General features: G+C 46.9%; 1 protein-coding gene across 3 annotated transcripts in view; it reads left to right on the top strand.

Moving 5' to 3' along the window:
* PHF12 (PHD finger protein 12) overlaps window positions 1–19,659 on the top strand; it is a 45,894-nt gene extending 26,235 nt beyond the window's left edge. For all 3 annotated transcript variants that reach the window (XM_009251445.4, XM_002827190.5, XM_009251446.4), the window contains 12 exons: window positions 957–1,350; window positions 3,474–3,594; window positions 5,978–6,110; window positions 7,808–7,972; window positions 10,866–11,024; window positions 11,633–12,428; window positions 13,678–13,803; window positions 14,547–14,690; window positions 16,029–16,127; window positions 17,233–17,315; window positions 17,915–18,053; window positions 18,393–19,659. In XM_009251445.4, the coding sequence (XP_009249720.1) occupies window positions 957–1,350; window positions 3,474–3,594; window positions 5,978–6,110; window positions 7,808–7,972; window positions 10,866–11,024; window positions 11,633–12,428; window positions 13,678–13,803; window positions 14,547–14,690; window positions 16,029–16,127; window positions 17,233–17,315; window positions 17,915–18,053; window positions 18,393–18,727 (2,694 nt within the window). In that variant the 3' untranslated portion in view covers window positions 18,728–19,659. The remainder of the gene's footprint in view (window positions 1–956; window positions 1,351–3,473; window positions 3,595–5,977; window positions 6,111–7,807; window positions 7,973–10,865; window positions 11,025–11,632; window positions 12,429–13,677; window positions 13,804–14,546; window positions 14,691–16,028; window positions 16,128–17,232; window positions 17,316–17,914; window positions 18,054–18,392) is intronic.
* Window positions 19,660–20,157: the final 498 nt, after the last annotated feature.

Raw genomic sequence — 20,157 nt, 5'->3', positions numbered from 1 at the left:
CTCATTTTACAGATGAAGAAATTCCTGCCCACCAGCCTGAGTCACCACAAGGTCAGAGGGGATCAGAGGCAGAAATAGGACAAGATCACAGGTCTCCTGCCTGGAGATCAGTGTTAAACCTTCATTTGACCACTCTATTGGGAGTCTTGGAGGAAAATGTACTATCAGATATCCAGTCCTACTGAGTACACTTAATCTTTTTCCATTTCCCCACTTTCTAAGAAGTGTCACTTATTTTGAGCAAAGTTTTTAAAACCATTCAGGAGGTCAGGAGGCTCATAGTGATCTCATTATTGATTTTTTTTTTCGAGATGGAATCTTGCTCTGTCGCCCAAGCTGGAGTGCAGTGGCGCAATGTCAGTTCACTGCAATCTCTGCCTCCCAGGTTCAAGCGATTCTCCTGCCTCAGCCTCCTGAGTAGCTGGGATTGCAGGCGCGTGCCACCACACCCAGCTAATTTTTGTGTTTTCAGTAGAGATGGGGTTTCACCATGTTGGCCAGGCTGGTCTCAAACTCCTGACCTCAGGTGATCTGCCTGCCTCGGCCTCCCAAAGTGCTGGTATTACAGGCGTGAGCCACCATGCCTGCCCCATTGATTTTTACTATTGGTCTCACTAAATTTATTCTCACTGTGTTACCTTTTTAGCCCTTTACCCTATACTTTATAGATGTTGTATGTCATATGATGAGTTAATGTTAATGATGTATATTTTGTATAGTTATGCCTAACTTACCACGCTTTTTGGTGATTCTCTGATGCAACAGTTTTGTCAGCTTTAGTTCAGTTATAGTTGTGTCAATTTTAACAGACCAGTGTTCCAAGTGACCAGGTAGATGAGTCTGTGATATGTGAAGGCCTTTTACGATTTTGGTTAGTGGTCTACCAGGACTTCGTAGCACCCATCTCTTTGTTTCATGGTACTTTTCATGATGGGCCCACCTGTTCATTTGCACAGAAACGAGAGCAGAAAAAGGAGCTGGGTCATGTCAATGGACTGGTGGACAAATCTGGCAAACGGACTACATCCCCCAGCAGTGACACTGACTTGTTGGACAGATCGGCCAGCAAAACTGAACTAAAGGCCATTGCCCATGCCCGGATCCTGGAAAGGAGAGCCAGCAGGCCTGGCACGCCCACATCCAGCGCCAGCACAGAGACCCCCACCTCTGAGCAGAATGATGTCGACGAAGACATCATTGACGTGGATGAGGAACCAGTAGCAGCGGAGCCAGACTATGTGCAGCCCCAGCTGAGGCGGCCCTTTGAGCTGCTGATTGCTGCCGCCATGGAGCGGAACCCCACCCAATTTCAGTTGCCCAATGAACTGACTTGTACCACTGCACTACCAGGTCAGCCAAACCATCATCATATCCCTCCCCAATCCCAGTTTCCCCAAAGGACCAGCACAAGAGCAGTGCTGCCTGTGGAGTCACTGTTCATGTAGCTACTGTCTTGGGTTCCTGTTCCTGGTTCTGCTTGGAGAGATCTTTGAAGGTCTTAGCCATTACAGAGCTTACTCAGTTTTCCATTTTCTCAGTTTCTCAACTTCTTTCCTACCCCTCCCCCAGAATTATCTTTTTCCTTTTTTCTTTCTTTTTTTTTTTTTTTTTTTGTGAGTCTCACTTTGTCACTCAGGCTAGAATGCAGTAGCACGATCTCGGCTTACTGCAACCTTCGCCTCCTAGGTTCAAGCGATTCTCGTGCTTCAGCCTTCCAAGTAGCTGGGACTACAGGCGCATGCTGCCATGCCTGGCTAATTTTTGTATTTATAGTAGAGACAGGATTTCACCATGTTGGTCAGGCTGGTCTTGAACTGACCTCAGGTGATCTGCCCACCTCGGCCTCCCAAAGTGCTGGGATTACAGGTGTGAGTCACCACGCCCGGCCCCAGAATTATCTTTTTTTTTAAAAAAAGTATTATACATTCACATGGTTCAAAAATCAAAAAATATTAAGGGCCACAATGAAAATTTTCCCTCCCACCCGTCTGCCATTTGCCTACTTTCCACCTTCTTGCTCTTCACAGGTAACCACTGGTTGATTCTTACTCTTCTCAAATTTCTTTGTGCATGTAAAAGCAAATACAGATATATGCTGATTAATTTCCCCTTAAGTAACGTGCTAGTTAAACCATTCTACACGTTGCTTTTTTTTCTCACTTTAAAATATGTTCTAGAAGTCTTTCATATTAATATAGAATTTTTTTTTTTTTTTTTTTGAGATAGAGTCTTGCTCTATCACCCAGGCTGCACTGCACTGTGGTGCAGTGGTGTGACCACAGCTCAAGCAATCCTCCCACCTCAGCCTCCCAAGTAGCTGGGACCACAGGTGCACACCACCACACCCAGCTAATTTTTATATTTTTTGTAAAGACAGAGTCTCACTATGTTGCCAGGGCTGGTCTCGAACTGTGCTCACATGATCCTCCCGCCTCAGAGGATCCCAAAGTGCTGGGATTATAGACATGAGCCACTGCACCTGGCCTTCTCGCTTTTTTTAATGATTGCATAGTAGTTCATTGTACAGATACGTCATAATTTATTTAACCAATTTTCTATTAATGAACATTTAGGTTCCAAATCTTTTGTTACTACTGTTAGTGCTTCAGTGAATAACTTTGTAAATACATCACATCATTGTATACATGTATAGATGTGTGACTGTGTCTATAGGACAATAAAATTGCTGGGTCAAAACTATGCATTTATAGTTTTGATAGATACTGTCAAATTGTCCTCCATTCTTTTTTCTTCTTTTTTTTTAAGTCCTGGCTTCTTGATACCGTAAAGCTTCTAGGTCTTACTTTTTATTCCCAAAGAAAGTGAAATTGGTAGGCTTAAGAAGGATGCATATAGAATCAAAGCTTCTCTGATTTTTAGGAAAATGTGGGCCAGGTGTGGTGGCTCACACCTGTAATCCTAGTACTTTGAGAGATCAAGGCAGGAGGATTGCTTAAGGCCAGGAATTGGAGACCAGTCTTGGCAACATAATGAAACCTCATCTCTCAAAAAATAAAAATAAAAAAGTTAGCTGAGTTTGGTGGCCCACACCTGTAGTCCTGGCTAATATGGAGGCTGAGGCAGGAAGGTTGCTTGAGCCCAGTAGTTCAAGGCTGCAGGCCAACTCCACAGAGTAGTCCTTATTGACTATGTGACTTTGGACATTTACATTTCTTAAGTTGCCTGTATCTAACCTAGCATTTCTGACCATTTTATGTTTGCAAAACAGTTAGATGTGTTTCTGCCATAGAACAGGTGACTTCTGGTTCTGACTTATGTATTAGTCTCTTTTTTTCCTCCCTTCTCATTCTTTTTTCTAACTTAAAATCAACCCCAGGGGCCTCAGAGAGCAATTCATGCCTAGGCCATGACACATGCTTAAGATCTGTTTTTGTCACTTAATGTTATTTCCATATTGCAGGCTAGGAACTCTGAAGCCAGGGATAGCTCAGCACCATCATTTTCTTTTCTAGGTTCTAGCAAGAGGAGAAGAAAGGAGGAAACCACAGGGAAAAATGTTAAGAAGACACAGCATGAATTAGATCACAATGGTCTCGTTCCCTTACCCGTCAAAGTCTGCTTCACGTGTAACAGGTATTTTCTTTCATACTAAGGGGCTCTTTATCATATTTAGCAAATGATACTTTTTCTCTCATCACCTCTTCCAGACCATGTATGTTAAATGTGAACAGCCCATATTCTGATAGTATGAGTACATGGAGACTAACTGACTAATGGACTGACGAGAGCCTTGAATGTGTATGTGTTAACAAATTTTCTGAAGAATCACAGTACAGGAGTACTCTGAACTGTGTTGAGGCCGAGCACGGTGGCCTATGCCTGTAATCCCAGCAATTTGGGAGGCCGAGGCGGTCAGATTGTTGGAACCTGGGAGCTTGAGACCAGCCTGGGCAACATAGTGAAACCTTGTCTCTACAAAAAAAAAATTTTTTTATTGAGCCAGGTATGGTGATACGTACCTGTAGTCCCAGCTACTCGGGAGGCTTAAGCAGATTCGCCCTGGAGGCTAAACTGTGATCATGCCACTGCACTCCAGCCTGGTCAACAGAGCGAGACCCTGTATTTTAAAACAAAAACAAGGGGCCGGGCACCGTGGCACGCACCTGTAATCCCAACACTTTGGGAGGCCGAGGCAGGCGGATCACAAGGTCAGGATATCGAGACTATCCTGGCTAACATGGTGAAACCCTGTCTCAACTAAAAATTCAAAAAAAAAAAAAAAATTAGCCGGGCGTGGTGGCAGGCGTCTGTAATCCTAGCTACTCCAGAGGCTGAGGCAGGAGAATGGCATGAACCTGGGAGACGGAGCTTGCAGTGAGCCAAGATCATGCCACTGCACTCCAGCCTGGGCGACAGAGCAAGACTCTGTCTCAAAAAAATAAATAAAAATAAATAAAAACAATGGCCCGGTGCGGTGGCTCACGCCTGTAATCCCAGCACTTTGGGCACGAGGTCGGGAGATCAAGATCATCCTGGTCAACATGGTAAAACTCCATCTCTATTAAAAATAGAAAAATTAGCTGGATGTGATGGCACGCGCCTGTAGTCCCAGCTACTCCGGAGGCTGAGGCAGGAGAATCACTTGAACCCAGGAGGCGGAGGTTGCGGTGAGCTGAGGTCGCGCCACTGCACTCTACGCTGGTGACAGAGCAAGACTCCATCTCAAAAAAAACTGTTTACACACTAGAACGAGAGGAGTTGGACTTAAACTAAACATTAACTTGAATCACTAAAGATAAGTTTAAAAGTAGTATAAGGATCTATGATAGTGTGTATTGGATTGGATGACTTCCAAAAGCCCCTAGGGCTGCCCCAGTTATAGTCTCTGGGCACAGGTTTCCTTCAAATAGGATCTCTTTGACAGAAACCAGCTGCTTCAGTTACTGAAGCTGGACTTGTTGGCTTAGGTGTGTTAGAAGGACTGTATTACGGTCAGAGCAGGGTAGCAAGAGAAAGTAACTATCAAAAAGAAGTGTTTCACAGCAAAAGGTATAGGGAAGGGGAACTAGACAGTAGAGTGGCAGAACTCTGAGCCAGGACAAATTGTGGCTCCAGTGCATCTTGGGGACCCCAGGAGTATTGTAGTTACAAATTGTAGTTGTCATTTGCTTAGTCTTCCCTTGACTTTTGTCATTTGCTTAATCCTCCCTTGAACCCTGCTTACATGAATACATTACAAAATCATCTTTCCAGCACACCTCTAATTGTCAGTTCTGCTGAGTGCTTCATGCAGAAGAGAAATATTTTCTTGCTATAGTTAAGACTCCAGAAAGGTTGCTAGTGATTTTCTTTAATGAAGTAGACTCTCTTTTAAGAAGTAGGAAGATCAGAGCAGAGTTCACTGTTTTCCCCCAGTGAGTACTGAGCGTCGATCATCCCTGCTCTGCCACTTTAGCTGTACTCCAAATAAACATTCACTTTCCCACAAGACATGTTCTTCTTAGAAGAGAGAATAATGGAGAACCTAATGGGAGCCCCCAAATCCATCCATCTTTTTTTTTTTTTTTTTTTTTTTTTTTTGAGATAGAGTCTCTCTCTGTCACCCAGACTGGAGTGCAGTGGCGCCATCTTGGCTCACTGCAACCTCCGGCCTCCTGGGTTCAAGCGATTCTCATGCCTCAGCCTCCCGAGTAGCTGGAATTACAGGCGCCCACCACCACGCCCAGCTAATTTTTTGTATTTTTAGTAGAGATGGGGTTTCACCATGTTGATCAGGCTAATCTCAATCTCCTGACCTCAGGCAGTCCGCCCACCTCGGCCTCCCAAAGTGCAGGGATTACAGGCGTGAGCCATCGCACCAGCCCCATCCATCTTTCTAATCATAAATGTAACTGAATCACTGGAGGAAGATATGGGAGAATGTTAGGATCAAGGAGGGGAGGCTGTTCCACAGGTCAAAGTTAGTTTGAATTTTCCTTTTCTTGCCACAGAAATGGCCTACATCTCTTTTTTGCAGGAGTTGCCGTGTGGCTCCTCTCATCCAGTGTGACTATTGCCCTCTCCTGTTTCACATGGATTGCCTCGAGCCGCCGCTCACTGCCATGCCCCTGGGCAGATGGATGTGTCCGAATCACATCGAACATGTGGTGGTAAGCACAACAGTGTCCATTCAGTCCTCAACAGGCATAGCTGGAGCATGGACTGATTAGTAGAAAGCATATTAAGGTCAGCTTGGTGCCAAGTTCACCACATTGTCATAGGTACTGGTTTCTGCAGGCCACCCTACTCAATTCTGATCATTTTGACATATTTCAGCTATGCTTTTTCTCACAATGTTTTGTTCCAGCTGCCCACACAGACTTAACTCACTAGTGCTTGGTTGTTTGTAAGTGACTTCTCCTATAGGGAATTAAGCAGTTGATGTTACAGCCCTAAAAGAGGAGTATATTAGATCCAACCTTAAGGAAATAAATCGTTGGCTGTCTGGGGTACATGTGTCCCAGGCACCAAATGAAGTTCAGTAAATAAGCTGTTGAATGAATAATAGTGTGAAGGTCCTATTGCTTTCTCTTCCAAGAGTCTTGGGTTTATTTTCCAGACTGAGGCTAGAAAAGAGCTGTCACTTGCTATCTCCAAAAGAAGTTTAGGACATCTCTTTATAGGCAGTTAGAACAGTCACTCACAAGATTGAATGGGAGAGGATTTGAGGAGGAGGAGCTCCCTCATAAGAGCGGCCTTCCAAATTAAAAAGGCTACTGCTTAAGACACTGTCTGTCAAATGATGATAACCATGGAATGACCGTTGGCCTTCATGGCAGTGTGCTGCTGACCTTGCACTGAGAGGAACCTCTGTTAAAGACTTGCACACATGGAAGAGAAGAGTTACTTTGTGTTCTTTTGACTCATGCCACTCAAAGATTTTTCTAGGAGGAAAATCTAGTCTTGTTTTGCTTCCTTGTTTCTCTCCTAGTCTTGTTTTGCTTCCTGATGAACCAGAAAAAAAATGACCATAAGCAGTTTACCCAAATGTGAAACTTAAAGAGCAGCTTTCTAGCAGTTGAGAAATTCTTAGTTGGTTAAATTTTTGTTAGCCACTTAAAGGTTTTTCCTGATTTATGAATTAGGAAGCTGCCACAGCAGGTCCTTTCTTTTGAATTAAAATGTAGGAGCCCAGATGTAGAATAGGAAAAGTGGCATAATTTCTGTATGCCTTCGTATATTATTGCAGAAACTCTTCTTTCTTTTCTCCTTTTGGCCTCTAAGAGCAATCCAAGGTTTTCCCTTCCGGTAGAGGAAGACTGATATCAAGATGGGTTAACTTATGCTCCTTGGTACCACGGAGTAGGAATAGAGCAGAGCACACAGATTTCTGGTTCTGACCCAGTTGTCAGCCAAGCTCCTATGTAGGACACGGTCCTGCTTTTCCTATGAGAGAGAGGCCCTTCCTGGGAAGGGAGTCTGGGTCTCTTAAGGGTTGAAGCATACGTCTTCTCTGAAACCTAGTGCTGCTATTAGAGGGCCCTGACAGAGGCTTCTCTGAGCTGGAACAGAAGACTGTCAGAGGCTGAATTTGGAAGGGCACGTCTTGGCTAATTTCTCCGCCTTCCTTAAGGCTCTCTAGGGAGCAGGAACATATTGGCTGTCTTCCACTGGACTGGGCAGGGCTGAGTAGGAAGTCTCATCCATGTTCCCTTGCTCTCTGACAAAGAGTGCCGACATCCTGGTCCCTAATTGAGGGAACCCATGTGGCTGAGGGCTTCTAGTTTTTAAACACAGGGAATGGGGTTAACTGGGACAGGAGGTGCCTTTTGAGGCTACCACAAGGTTGTGTCTGCTTTGTCCCTAGCTGAACCAGAAGAATATGACACTGAGCAATCGGTGCCAGGTGTTTGATCGTTTCCAGGACACCGTTTCGCAGCATGTTGTCAAAGTGGACTTCCTGAACCGAATCCACAAGAAGCACCCCCCTAACCGGCGTGTGCTCCAGTCGGTCAAAAGAAGAAGCTTGAAGGTGAGTCACAATCAGGTGCAGGCAAGATGGTGGTCTGCCTGCCATCATGGGTTAAACAGAGGATCACTGTCCCAATTTTACAGGCAGGGAAACTGAAGCCCCAGAAATAGGTTTGTGGTGTCTAGTGAGTAATGAGTGTGACCTTCATTTTAATACTTGGGGATGATGGTCAGGATTATGAGGGCCAAACCTCAAGTTAGGCTTCGAAGTCTACCAGTCTCTAGTTTTCCAAAGGATAAGCACTCTTCAGCCCATCCCACCATACCCAAATGTGCTCTGTTGTTACTGCCACCCTCACCTAACACTCATACTATCTGTTCCTGTTAGATGGCCTCTGTCCAAGAAGCAAGGGAAAGGTGGGGGTGATTAAGCAGAAAGAGCCATGTGGAAGGTGAAGAGCTAATCCCAGCTCAGGAACTTAAGTGGAAAATATCTAAAGGGAATTTGAATCTATTTTTGCAGGCTGCTGTTAATATATCACCAATGCTCCAAATTGTAGCATAGCTGTAATAATACCTAACATTTATATGCTCTTGACATTGGCCAAAGTGTGTTTACAGAGATTGACAGAAAAATTTCCCTCCTTGAAAAGCATTTGGTGGTAGTGAGGATGTTTTTAAACCATTCAATCAACCTAGAGGGTCCAACACTATATACCCATATATAAACTTGTTTTTCTCTTTTGAAATGATCCCACAGTCTTATGTGCTAGCAGAAACCAGCACTTCTCAAGTATGGCCACTTGGTGGCAGCCACATTTTAAAATCAATCACACTGGCCAGGCGCCGTGGCTCACGCCTGTAATCCCAGCACTTTGGGAGACCGAGGCAGGGGGATCACCTGAGGTCAGGAATTTGAGACCAGCCTGACCAACATGGCGAAACCCTGTCTCTGCTAAAAATATAAAACATTAGCCTGGCATTGTGGCAGGTACCTGTAATACCAGCTACTCAGGAGGCTGAGGCAGGAGAATCAGAACCTGGGAGGTGGAGGTTGCAGTGAGCCGAGATCACGCCATTGCACTCCAGCCTGGACAACAAGAGTGAAACTCTGTCTCAAAAAAAAAAAAAAAAAAAAAAAAGGTCAGTCACACCACTGCCATCACCTTCAGTGGGTATCAGCACTAGCAAGTTGCTAACTGTTGAAGATTGTATAACAAACTTAACTGGGCAAATATTTATACATCAGTGGAGACACAGGTTTTCCAAAACTAGATTCAAATATTTTGGGGATGGATGATATTAAAGGTAGTATGCCTCATCTCAGTGAAACAGACCTAAAAGTAATCCAGACTGTGTAATTCACTGTGTAGATTTGTCAGAGAGCATGGCTGCTGAAGTGAACGGGCCAGGAGACCTTGATAAAAATCCTGTTGTTGTATGGTGCCCCTCCCCCCTTTTTAAGTGTTTCTCTAGTGAGGAAACTCAAAGGGCATGAGTTACCTGCAAAGCATTTTGTACTTGGATAGTTTGAGAGTGAAATGAGGATGGTAGCACCATAGAACATTGGTGAAGAACCCCAGCTCTCTCCTGGAACATTAGCCTTTGCACTTGATTCTAGCAATTCAGGAAAAATCTGCTGAGGACTTTGTATCTTCATTGCAAATTTCTCTTCACTCTTCCCCAGGGGTAGCCTTAGACTAGTCCACTATTCATTCCTCCTCCTCTCATTCCTGGGTGATCTCAGAAAGCCCATGGCACCAGCTAAGGCCATCACCAGCCCATGGTGATGACTCTCAACTCCATATTCCATGCCTTTCTCCTTATATCCAGACTCATATCTGCCTGCCATCCCACAGATATCTCAGGATGAACCTCCCTAAGACCAAAAGTCTTCTGCCTCTCCACATCTGCTCTTCCTCCTGTATCTCCTATTGCAGTAAATAACAATGATCACTACTCAGTCCCTCAAACTAAAATTCTGGGAACCATTTTCAGTTCTTCCCTTGTCTACCATAAGGATTTTGTCACCAAATCTGTTGGTTCTCTGGATGTTTTCCAAATCCACAAAGTGCTATCACATCTCTATGCCTTACATGCTTCTCCCCCTCCCTTATTTTTCCTTTATCTGCCTGGAAGATCCATCTCAACTTCCAAGTGTCAACTCAAATACTGACTTCCTATAAAATTGTCCCTAATCCCAAATTCCTGTCCCCCAAACTAAAATAAGCACTCTTTATGTTTTTAATAGCACCTTAGACATGCTTCTCTTCTAGAACCCATTACCTTGTGTTGTAATATTTCTGTGTTTATCTCCCCACTAGACTGTGAGCTCCTTGAGGGCAAGTCTTAACTTTTATTCATCTCTGGATCTCTAGAACTTGAAACAGTGCCCAGACACAGGAGGTGCTCAATAAATGTTGGTTGAATGTATGAATGACTCTTTGCTTGTGTGGCTCTTTCATTCTTACATGGGGTGATTCAGAGTGTGTCTTCTGTTTTTGTTGCACAAAGATGTCTTTAGTTGTTTCATGAGTCATGAATGAATGGATGAAGGAAACTAACATTGATTGAGTGCTTATCATGAGCCAGGCCTCATGTCAAGCTTTTTTATCTCTCAGTGACTTCTCACCCACTCCCAAACTTGACACTGAGCAATAAGAACATAGAGTACCACTCTGAAGCCCTGTCCAGTGCCAGTCTTACACCTTTCAGGCTGAAGCAGAAGACAGAATGCAGTGGTTTCTGTGTTCTGCAGGCCTTAGACCTTGATGAAGAAAAGTGGAGGCCCCACCTGCTATTTCCATTTCTGAGCTTCCTTTTCCTCAGCAGACCCCAGAGTGGATGGTCCCTTGAGCACCAGCACCACAGACAGAACAGCATACCAGGGCAGAATCAACTAGACATGTTGGAACTATCTCCCTCTCCTTCCTCCTTCTATCTATCCTGAACAGGTTCCCGATGCTATAAAATCTCAGTACCAATTTCCACCCCCTCTCATTGCACCTGCGGCCATTCGGGACGGGGAGCTTATCTGCAATGGGATCCCTGAGGAATCACAGATGCACCTTTTGAACTCTGAGCACTTAGCCACCCAAGCAGAGCAGCAAGAGGTGAGTGAAGACGGGGCGGGGATTCCAAATCCAGCTTTCCTTCTGTGTCACCACAGCTGTTATCGGAAGTAGCCTCAGTGTCATTCTCATTCCAGTCCCCACCCACCCTGATCCTAACCCCTCAAGAGTTGAGTATTCCAGGGGGAACTTCTGGCTCAAATCCCAAAGGCAAGTAAGAGATCTACAAAGGCACCTGGTCTGCTTCTCTCCATCATTACGCCAGTGCACTGTGAGATGGGCAAATCTATACTGTAGAAAGAGATGAGTAGTAGACCCATAGAGAGGTTAGGTGATAGTGCTGGACATACCACAGGTGCTCGGGGTAATTGCTGAATATTGGTCACAAGTAAGCCTTAAAGGCAGAGTCAAAATGCAGATCCCAAGCTCTGTCGGCCAGAGGGAGTGTTGGCCTGCTGAGGCTACCTATAAGTCTTGCTTGGGAATGGAAATGGAATTCTATCAGGAGTCAAGCACACCCTTTGTGAGCATTCGTGATGGGACCTCGGAAACTGCTTGTCAGCTCTGCTGCAGCCCTGGCCACTGTGGCAGGAAGGACCGGCGCCTCTCAGGCCTCTCACCCCCTCTCCTCTCCTCTGCTTCCGTTGCAGTGGCTCTGTAGTGTTGTTGCGCTCCAGTGCAGCATATTGAAACATTTATCTGCTAAGCAGATGCCTTCGCATTGGGACTCTGAACAGACAGAGAAGGCTGATATTAAGCCTGTTATTGTGACTGACAGCTCAATCACCACCTCCCTGCAAACAGCTGACAAGACACCTACACCTTCCCACTACCCCTTGTCCTGCCCCTCAGGGATTAGCACCCAGAATTCCCTGAGCTGCTCTCCACCCCACCAGCCCCCAGCCCTAGAGGACATCGGCTGCAGTTCTTGTGCGGAAAAATCCAAGAAAACCCCTTGTGGGACTGCCAATGGGCCAGTGAACACAGAGGTGAAAGCTAATGGCCCACACCTCTACAGCAGCCCTACTGATTCCACGGACCCCCGGCGACTTCCAGGCGCTAACACCCCACTACCAGGCCTCTCACATCGGCAAGGCTGGCCCCGGCCCCTCACGCCACCAGCGGCTGGGGGCCTTCAGAACCACACCGTCGGCATCATTGTGAAGACAGAGAATGCCACTGGCCCCAGCTCTTGCCCCCAGAGGAGTTTGGTTCCTGTCCCAAGCCTGCCCCCTTCCATTCCCAGCTCTTGTGCCAGCATCGAGAACACCAGCACTTTGCAAAGAAAGACTGTCCAATCACAGATAGGACCTCCGTTGACAGATTCAAGGCCACTGGGCTCACCCCCAAACGCCACCCGGGTGCTCACTCCCCCGCAAGCAGCAGGAGATGGTATCTTGGCCACAGCAGCCAACCAACGATTCAGCTCACCAGCGCCATCGTCAGGTGAGTGCTGCTCAGCCTTGGGTTGATTTGGAATAATTTTATGCTCTTTCTGGCAAATAAGACAAGATTCTAAAAGCACTTATATGCCTGTGAATACTTCAGAGGACTTTGGCCTTTGTATAGTTTGTCTTACTCTCATTTCCATAATAGAAGAGAAAGCACATGTTAACTTGTCCCGTTTATAAATGGGACTGCTTAGACTCTGAAAGCTTCAATGATTTCCTTAAAATGACCTACTGAGTCAGTGGCAGGATTGGAAACACAGCCCAGGTCTCCTGACTCCATCCCATACCTTCCAGGCCTAGGCCCCTGCCTGTTTTGTTCTGTCACCTTAAAAGAAGGCAGGGTGCTCTCTGGAATTACTGTGATCAGCCTGAGGTTCTGCGTGATGGCCTCAGTATTGTCAGATCCACACAAAAGAATTGATTCATGCCTGATGCATATTCTCAGAAAGAGTTAATCTGATGAACTTCCATGTCAGGAAGCAGGGACAGACAGCAGCACCGTCTTTCAGAAGAGCTGTAGAGTGGGATGCCCACAGGGTTTGGTCTAGCCCAGAAGCGTGCCCTCAGGCCACATGCCAAAGGGCGGTCCTTTAGGTCTGTACTTGGCCTACTGTGAACCTGCTCTCTCAGCTGTCCCCAGACAGCACTCAGGACCTTGAGGTTGCTGACCCCGGCATCTGAACCAGGTTTCAGATGCTGCCGGAACCCCCTGTGGTCTCTCCCGTCTGAACTGAAGCCGGCCTCCTAGTCAGCTGGGAGTCTCGGTAACCAGGTGATTGTGATTTCTCTGCATGGGGGTCCCTGGTCCCAGGATGGCCCCACTCCCAGGCTGTTTTCCCGTCTCTGTTTATCACTTAATACCAGTGTGGGTAGATTTTCCATGCTGTGAGTCATATTTCAGTAGGCAAGAATTATAAGGGCAGGCACCACTTATTTAAAAGTAGAGGCAGCAGGGAGGTGGTCATGGCCCAAAGAATGAAGCTGCCCCACCACTTTCCCCAGAGCAGTGGATTTCAATGGTTCTCAGTGCTCTGGAGACTCCTGCGTGCCTGGGTGCTTTGTCATTCCATCTGCCCTTCCTCACCACACGTTTTTAGCTCTAGGAGTTCCAGAGCCTATGGGTTGAGAATCAAGAAGGGAACATCACCTTGGGTCCGAAATCCAGACCTGTCTCAGCAGTGGGGGATTGGACGGTGGGTTTCCCTCAGGCGACGTAAGTAACAGTCTTCCTGCTCCGTCCCCAGATGGCAAGGTCAGCCCCGGCACGTTATCCATAGGAAGCGCTTTAACCGTACCCTCTTTCCCAGCCAACTCTACTGCCATGGTGGACCTCACCAACTCACTTCGAGCATTTATGGATGTCAATGGAGGTGAGTGAATGAGCTGCTGCTGTTCCACCATTTGCTATGTTGAAGGTGCTATTCCTTTGCAGCATTCAGCTCATTTCAGAAAGGGAGGGAAGAGACACCTGATCCCAGAGGCCTAGAGGGAGATGGGAATGAGGAGTATCCTTTTGGATAGGGGGGGTGGGGTGAAAAAGAAAGCTCCTTCTATAGCTCTGCCTTCTACATGTGCATATACACATAATCAGAGATGAAGGGAGGACAGAGCCAAGCTGAACCAGTGAGATGAGAACAAAATCACTTTAGGCAGATCACCTGGATTTGCAGAATAAAACTAAGATCCTCACTCCCAAAGGAGGGACCTCATCTGTGAGAAACCCCCAAAGTCCAGGAGAACAGGGACAGATCCTGATCTCTGTGAACACAAGGTGGGTAGAAAATTCAAGTCTCAATATCAGACATCCAGGCCCTCCTCCACAGACAGGCAAGTGGTTTATTCCACTCTGCCTTTCTAGGAGCACTTTAATTAAAATCAGTCCACCCAACTACAGGAGGCAGCTGCACAGGCTGCATTGGGGCCCATCTCACTGCAAATGGCAAGTGAGATGCCCAGCTGCAGTTCCTTGTACGCTCTGCACTCAATGCTGTTTGAGTAAAAATCACTTGGCTGGATTTTAGAAATGCCAAACTATTTGCTCTGTGACCCTGATTTGCTTCCACATTCCACTTCCCATCTCAGCTGCTTTTTAATCTTTCTCTTTGGCTAATAGAAATCGAGATAAATATGCTGGACGAGAAGCTGATCAAGTTTCTGGCCTTGCAGAGAATACATCAGCTTTTCCCCTCCCGGGTCCAACCTTCACCGGGCAGTGTCGGGACACATCAGCTGGCTTCTGGAGGGCACCACACAGAAGGTGCGCATGTACACACCTGTCACCACATCATCAGATCTCCCCTCTACGTGTGCGAATGGTCACCTTGCCTCCATGGAGAATCTGAGCTTCCAGTATCTCAAACCTCCTTGTGTGCTTTTCATGGGCTTAATAAAGCACCATGGTTTTTTTCTGAAGAGAGCAGGAACAAGATGGCAACCACAGCTTTCTGATCAGACTTGGGGAAGTCTGCTGTAACTTTCTTTCATATATAAGTCTACTTCGAGACACAGCAAAGCAGCTACCAGTACCTTTGGGTATATGTAGTGTACTTTCTGCTTACTTGCTTTCAAATATTTGATAGAAGGGCTTCCTGACTGAGTGCAGTGGCTCACACCTGTAATCCCAGCACTTTGGGAGGCTGAGGTGGGAGGATCACTTGAGCCCAGGAGTTGGAGACCAGCCTGGGCAACACAGTGAGACCCTATCTCTACAAATAATTTTAAACTTACCCAGGCATGGTGGCATATACCTGTAGTCCCAGCTGCTTGGAAGGCTAAGGTGGGAGGATCGCTTGAGCCTGGGAGGTCAAGGCTGCAGTGAGCTATGATTGTGCCACTGCACTCCAGCCTGGGTGACAGAGTGAGACCCTGTCTCCAAATAAATAAGTAAATAAATAAATAAATAAAATTTTTAAAAGAATGGCTTCCCGAGAGGAAACTTTTCAAGTTCAAGGTGAGAAATAGGATAACACTAGGCCAACCCTCTGGAAATTTTCCCCAAGTGGTTAACTGTGTTTCAGATATGTCTGAGCATTGGCCATTAAGAGCCTTGCTGCTTCAAAGTGTGGTTCTCAGACCAGCAGCATCAGCAGCCCCTGAGAGCTTGTTAGAAATGCAGAGCTCAGTGCATTGGTTTTTTGCCTATTTTTAAAGAAAACAGCAAAAGAAATGCAGAGCTAAGGCCCCTCCTCAGACCTATTGAATCAGAGTCTGCATTTCAACAAGATCTGTAGGCGATTCTTATGCACATTAAAGTTTGAGAAACACTGGTCCATGCCGTCTGTTCTTCCATATTCTCCCTGTAGTACCAGCTGGAATATCCCGGATTAGCCAACCAGGAGCCCAGGCACTTACACAGTACTGTTATCTCTGACTTCTCTGACCATCTTCAAAGATGTACCCTGTGTTGGAAATGCTGTGGGTGGGGAGAGAAAGCCTTACCCTGCTGCAGCTCAGTGTTGGATGTGAGTTTGGAAAGATGAGTCATCCAGCGGGATTTTCTCCAGGCCATGAGCCAAAGGTCCAGATTTTGTTGGTTTATGTTTCGATCACAGGATCTGAGTTTCTGAATGATCCTATTCCTATGTTTGTCTTGTAGTGCAAAGAAAGGAGGTACAGGCCCGAGCTGTGTTCTACCCCCTCTTAGGGTTGGGAGGAGCTGTGAACATGTGCTATCGAACCCTCTACATCGGGACAGGTGAGCCAGCCAGGAAGCTGGGAGAGACACTGAATCTGTTCAGCCCTAAAGACTGACACCCTTACCCACAGAAGTTAGAAAGGGGTGAGGGAAGCCCTTTCCAGAGTTGACTGCTTTAAATCAGTGGATAGCTAGACAAGAGAAACTAAGAGACAATCAGCCAGTCACGGTGGCTCACACCTATAATCCCAGCACTTTGGGAGGACAAGGCAGGAGGAACACTTGAGCCCAGGACTTCGAGACCAGCCTGGGCAACATGGTGAAACCCTATCTCTACCAAAAACAAATATAAAAAATTAGCTGGGCGCACATGCCTATAGTCCCAGCTACTTGGGAGGCTGAGGTGGGAAGATCACCTGAGCCTGGGAGGTCCAGGCAGTGATCCTTTTCGTGCCACTGCACTCCAGCCCAGGCAACAGAGTGAGACCCTGTCTCAGAAATAAAAGAGACCATCAGTTCCTTGTCTTCCCTTGTTCAGGCCCTTTTGCTTTGTCTTTGCCCAGTGTTGCAACAGCAGAGATGAAAGTCAGCTCTGACTACTGCCCAGGGAGGCACTTTAAACACTGCAGGGAAGAACCCAAGGAGAAGGCAGATGCTTTGTCCCTGGTGGTCTTTGAAAGAGTGATAGACTCACACATACCCAATCTTCAGTTAGCCCTGTATCTGTTCTTTGTTTTGTTTTGTTTTCCCTAAAAGTCCTAGAGACCGATAGCTCTATATCTGGTACAGAAGGACAGACAGATTAGCCCTTACCCTAGAAACTTCCCTTTCTTTAAGGTGATATGATTTTCTAGGCTTTGCACCCCGATGCTGTATTTTCATAGAAATATCCCATCCTCTTCAGTAGCTCACTGTTCCCTTCTGGGTAGCAGCCACATGTTCTAAAGCAGATCAGCTGGCAGGGACAGCTGTTCTTTATCAGGAGCTTGGAAAAGACAACAGTTTTTGTTCAAAAATAAAAGGGGAGGGCCCTGAGCTACTCACCCTTGAAGTCTCTGCTAGTGCCAACCCAGAAGCTAACTCCCTCCCTGTCTCACCTCCCCGACACATGCACCTTACAATCTGTTCTCTGCCTTCCTTTTCCTCTACTCCTGCCACCTTGCAGGAGCTGACATGGATGTGTGCCTTACAAACTATGGTCACTGTAACTACGTGTCCGGGAAACATGCCTGCATATTCTACGATGAGGTGAGGGCTGGAGATGCGGTGGGAGGGAGCTTTCCCAACGTGAGGCCTCTCCCAGGCAGTAGGTTTTTGTTCAGTGCCCTGAGGGGGAGGGAAGAGGGATTGGGGGTCCTCTCCTTTTCTTCCCTCCCCGTCATTCCTGGAGGAGGAGAGTCTTGATGTGAAATGGCATCCTACCTGGGAAGCTACCTGCTTCCCAGGAGCAGGGCTACCATTTTTCCTGAGGTTAGTCACAGGCACAACAGAGGGAGCCTACCCTAAAGCAAGGGAGGGGACCAGCATAGAAGGAAGCCAAGCCTTGTGGGTGTGTCCCTGTGAATTTCATTATCATCACGGGCCAGTGAGTATCATACCAAGAGGAGTGGTGCTGAGAGGGCAGAGTGAAGGAGGAGTGGGAGAGTGGGGAAGGTGGGACACTGGAAGGAAGGCTTCCCTGAGGAGGTGTCTCCAGCCCCCTTCTGAAAGGACAGGGGCCGTGACTGGGGAGGCAAGTAAGGACTCCCTAGGTAGAGCAGCACGGCTTTCTCCGTAAGTCCTCTCTCCCCTTAACCCCAGGCCCCACACAGCAGACCACACATCTTATCTCCCCTCCTCCTCCTCAGAATACCAAACATTATGAGCTGTTAAACTACAGTGAGCATGGGACAACGGTGGACAATGTGCTGTATTCATGTGACTTCTCGGAGAAGACCCCGCCAACCCCCCCAAGCAGTATTGTTGCCAAAGTGCAGAGTGTCATCAGTAAGTTGGAGCAGAGGTCTGTGGCCACAAAGCTGAGGCCCCAGTCAGGGTGGTTCTGACTTGCTGCTCATGGTCTGTCTCTTGCCTTCCCAGTCCTATTGGCCAAGCTCTACTTCCTCATGGGCCCAGGGCAGGCCATGGAGAAGCAAGTGCTGAGTACCCTCATGTGTGTACACACCTGTGGGGACTTCAGACTCCACCCAACCCTTTCTGAGCATCCTTCATCCTTAGTCATGCAGCAGTTGGAATGGGGAGATGCAGGAGCCCAACCTTGGCAGACAGCCCACATGGGTTGGGTGCTCACTGTTCCTCTTCTGTGACCATCCCCCTTTTTCCCAGGGCGCCGCCAGCACCAGAAACAGGATGAAGAGCCAAGTGAAGAGGCAGCCATGATGAGTTCCCAGGCCCAGGGGCCGCAGCGGAGACCCTGCAATTGCAAAGCCAGCAGCTCGAGCTTGATTGGGGGCAGTGGGGCCGGCTGGGAGGGCACGGCCTTACTGCACCATGGCAGCTACATCAAGCTGGGCTGCCTGCAGTTTGTCTTCAGCATCACTGAGTTTGCGACCAAACAGCCCAAAGGCGATGCCAGCCTGCTGCAGGATGGGGTCTTGGCCGAGAAGCTCTCTCTCAAGCCCCACCAGGGCCCTGTGCTGCGCTCCAACTCCGTTCCTTAGGACTGGCGGCTACCCCGCCACTGGCCTGTACACCCACCCAAGACTCCTGCAATGCAAAAATGTACACAAACCAAGCCCGGGTGTTTTCTATACTCTACCAGAAACCCTTCAACTACAATCTTTGCATGAAATGAAGAAAACCTTTTGACTGTTTTTTAAAAATCCTTTTTCTTTTCTCAAGTTCTGGGGGCATTTGCACATATATTTCTACTCAACATTTCATGGGAAAGCGGCAGACCCGAGCTGAGGAACAGCGTGGGCAGGGAGGGAAAGACCCAGGGTCTGGACACTTCCTCCAACACAAACCCTTCCCCACACACCTCCTGCTCCCTCCCCCTCGCCCGCCGTTGTAAAATAATCAGAAACTTGTTCTATTTTGTGGCAGTGACAATAGTTTTATATTAAAAGAAAAAATACAGTTTTCATACAGCAAAATCTATACAATATCATTGTTTTATTTAATATAAAGATCGCTACCCACCTTCCTTCCGTGGTTCCCGCCCCCCACGTTATTTTCCCTTTCTGCAGCGGTTGCACTACAGGTAGCTACTGTGTATTACGGACAAATGAGAAATGAATTCTTTTTCTGGCTGTCCATCTATTTTATTTCAAATAAGGAAAAGTGTATTTGGATTTTGTGTAAATACATCTAGTGATGACATTTTTTCAATGTTTTTAAAAACCGTGTACAGTACTACATGTGGTAGAGCGTTTTCTCAAATTGTCTATTGTAGCAAAAATGTTTTTGTCGTAAACCTGTTTTGTCTCCTTTTTTTGTTCTCTTGCCACTTCTCTCCTCTTCCTCCTGCCCCTGGTTCCCTCCTCTTCTCCCACCCCCACGACCAGTACCAATGTACATAGTAATTGTAATGTTTTAGACTTTACAGAAACTTTCCTGTATTCTGTATATAAAAAACAAAAATACTTCAAATGATGTTTTCTGACTGTCTGTCCTACCTGTCATCACCCTTAGAGGAGACCCTCCCTTAGATCTGGGTCTAGCAGGTGGGGGGCCTTTTGAACAGGTCTCCTTCCCATAGGGAAGTTTGGTAGGGGAGGTGTTGGAGAAAAGTGAGCCAGGGTGGGTGGACGACGATGGAACGACATGGGTGCGTCTGCTGGCCGGTGGAGGGGCTGTTTCTCCAGAGAACCCTGGCTGCTAGTGGAATCTAGTCTTGACCTGTCACTTCTAGTCATGTGATCTGCAGTCACACTTCTCTACAACTGCTATTCCTCATCAAAAAACGAGTCTGCTGCATTACCTTAATTCTCAAGTCCCGGGGACCTTCATTAAACCAAATTCTATGCTTTCCTCCCAGATCTTAGTGAAAAACCCTCCAGGAAGTTTTCCTGAGGACAGCCTCCTCAGATGGAGAGCACCTCTGTGTATATTCCAGCACTGTTTGTGTAGGTGCATCTGCTTGTGTGTC

The sequence above is a fragment of the Pongo abelii genome, chromosome 19 (assembly GCF_028885655.2).
Source record: "Pongo abelii isolate AG06213 chromosome 19, NHGRI_mPonAbe1-v2.0_pri, whole genome shotgun sequence".
Lineage (NCBI taxonomy): Eukaryota > Metazoa > Chordata > Mammalia > Primates > Hominidae > Pongo > Pongo abelii.
This window is presented reverse-complemented; position numbering and strand designations above follow the sequence as displayed.